Here is a 2,666-nt window from a genome sequence, read left to right as displayed (position 1 = left end):
CTTAGTCTAAAGCAGAAAATAAATGAGTCTCAATAAAATAATCTAAAATGAGTAGTGACTGAAAATGTAGTCTTGACAGTTGAAAGGGTATCTGCTGGGGAATAATTAAAGATTACTCTATAATTTATTTATCTTTCCACGGTGTAAATTTGTACATGAGAACCTAAGAGTTCTAATTCCTCGACAGAAAACTTACCTTTCTCAATTTTATCCTTGTCAGGTGTGGGTCTGTCCTGTGCCCAAGGAGACAGGGTAAGTTGCTCCTGGAGACAGACTTGTTTTGCTTCATAACTCCATGATCATAGTGATCTTTTATGAATTTAATATTCATCTCAGAGGGATAGAGAAACTGATTGTTTACCCTTGCAGGTGGAGCGTGGCATCGCCGAAAGTGGAAGTGGGTATGGAGGAAGCTCCGGGAATGGGAAAGGTGGTAGCAGCCATGGTGGAAGTTACTTAGTCATTGGCGCTGGTGGTGGCAGTGGCAGTCACGGCCCCAGTGCTGCTGACATTGCCAATCAGGCTGCTGCTCAGGCCACTGCAGCTGCAGCAGGTCTCAAAGGTGCTTCTCAGTCTGCTGCTTCGGCAGCTGCTCAGAAGGCAGCAGCTGCAGCATCTGCTGCTGCTCAGACTGCTCAAGCTGCTGCTGCTCAGGAACAGGCAAAGGCTGCTCAGATTACTCAGGCAGCTCAGGGAGCTCAAGCAGCAGCATTTGCTGAGTCATCACTTTCCGCTCAGGCCAGCAGCGCCGTGCAGGCAGCTGAGAACACTTACAACCTAGCCCTTTCTGTAGCGAACAGCCTCTCCCACGCACAAGCCGAAGCCAAAGCAGTTGCAGCCCAGGCCCTTCAAGCACTGCAAGCAGCCAAGTCTGTTCAGGCAGCTCAGTCTGCAATGGCCTGGCAAGCACAACAGGCCTCCAACTCACTCACACAGCAACAGAGTCTAGCCTTGAGCAATTTGCAGTCAGCCCAATCGGCAGCTGCCCAGGCTCAGGCAGCGGCTGCCAAAGCGTTGGCTAAGGCCAAGGGAAGCGCTTCCAGTTATAGCTCAGGATCCAGTGACGGATATGGACACTAAAGGACCGAAACTGATCTCGATTCCAGTTGATTGGCTCTTCGACCGTACCGTTATTTACATGAGAGTAATTTGGTATGGGATTGGGACCTTGAAGATCTTAAAGTTGTTTTATTTATTTCCAGTCCTATCGTCATCATTAAAGATATTGCTTTTACCCTTTTGTTTTATTCACACTTCTGGCCCAAAAAATAATATATAATTTCATTCTTATGGGTCTTTTAGGCCTAAAGATAAGGTCTACTTGCTGTGACACGCCTGATGTCGAATGATTATAAGTTTGATGGTATGTATGTTTTGCACGTATGCATGTATATCTTTTATTTCCCATGAAGATAACGCCACTTACTGAAAGTTTTTTGTTATTTACTTATAAGTGTCATAAAGTCATATTTTCCCCATCTTAATGGTTCCTTTGTCCTAAATGAAATCATAATCATCTTGGAACTTTATCGGGTTCCATAGTTTTCTAGACTAGGAGTTACTACCGTGATCAATATTCCATAACAGAAACACAATACTGCATCATTGTAGAAAATGAAAATCGCTGTCAAATTTGGTTTCTGTTCCCAAAGTGAAGGTGAGATCTATTTTTATCCGGAGGCAACCGAGGCCGAAATAACAAGAGAAAGACGTGGGCGTCAGTATTTCGTTTGATGGCTTTTGAAATCCGAATGCTTTCAGGCAATATGAAAAATTGATAACAACAGCATCCAGCCACGAATCTCCCCTCTCGGCCGCATCTCAAAGGGAGGTCTCGGGTGCAAATGGATTTATCGCGCCAAGTTTCCATACAAGACAATTCTGTTGTTCGCCCAACATAAATAAATAAATAAATAAACATTGAATACGAGAGCACTTGGCCTCCTCAATTTTCCAAATTTCCCAGCAGGAAATGTGTCTGTTTTCAAATCTGCAGACGGTGTTCGAGTGTTGATGTAATATTCAGGTTTAAGAGTTCGTTAATAGCTACCCTGCGTGTTTATTGAGCAAATAAACTGGTGCTGTGTGTGTTTATTGTCGGACACGCTATCCAGGTCAAGTACCTGTTACTTACGTATGAAATTGCATGTGTAAACAGTTTTAATTGAGACCCGTCTGATACCTGTTCGCGAAATAGTGTTGACATGTAAATTGAAATATCTTTTGCCTGAGCTTGCAATTGCATGGTCAGTCAGCGTTGACTCAATTAAATCCTGAATTTTTTATTGCCATGAAAATATTTTGTAAACATCAATATTTACCAGCAAAACAATTGAAATTATTTTAAGGGAATATGTTACTTGGTTTCTGGTTAGCGCGTCGAAAGAAATTGTGATATATATATATATATATATATATATATATATATATATATATACATATTATATATATATATATATGTGTGTGTGTGTGTGTGTGTGTGTGTGTGTGTGTGTGTGTGTGTTTGTGTATTATAAAACAATTTCTTTCGACGCGCTAACCAGGAACCAAGTAACAAATTCCCTTAAAATAATTTCATTTGTTTTGCTGGTGGATATTGATGTTTACAAAATATTTCCATGGCAATTAAATATATATATATATATATATATATATATATATATATA

The 2,666-nt window shown here is 40.9% G+C and overlaps 1 protein-coding gene across 1 annotated transcript in view; it reads left to right on the top strand.

The window, feature by feature from the left end:
• Positions 1-1,234, top strand: part of LOC135200282 (antifreeze protein Maxi-like) — a 300,869-nt gene extending 299,635 nt beyond the window's left edge. The window contains exons 3-4 of the mRNA XM_064228771.1: positions 221-252; positions 370-1,234. Coding sequence (XP_064084841.1) covers positions 221-252; positions 370-1,080 — 743 coding nt within the window. The 3' untranslated portion in view covers positions 1,081-1,234. The remainder of the gene's footprint in view (positions 1-220; positions 253-369) is intronic.
• Positions 1,235-2,666: the final 1,432 nt, after the last annotated feature.

The sequence above is a fragment of the Macrobrachium nipponense genome, chromosome 26 (genome assembly GCF_015104395.2).
Source record: "Macrobrachium nipponense isolate FS-2020 chromosome 26, ASM1510439v2, whole genome shotgun sequence".
Taxonomy (NCBI): domain Eukaryota; kingdom Metazoa; phylum Arthropoda; class Malacostraca; order Decapoda; family Palaemonidae; genus Macrobrachium; species Macrobrachium nipponense.
Note: the sequence above shows the minus strand (reverse complement) of the source record. Positions and strands in the feature narration are given on the sequence as shown.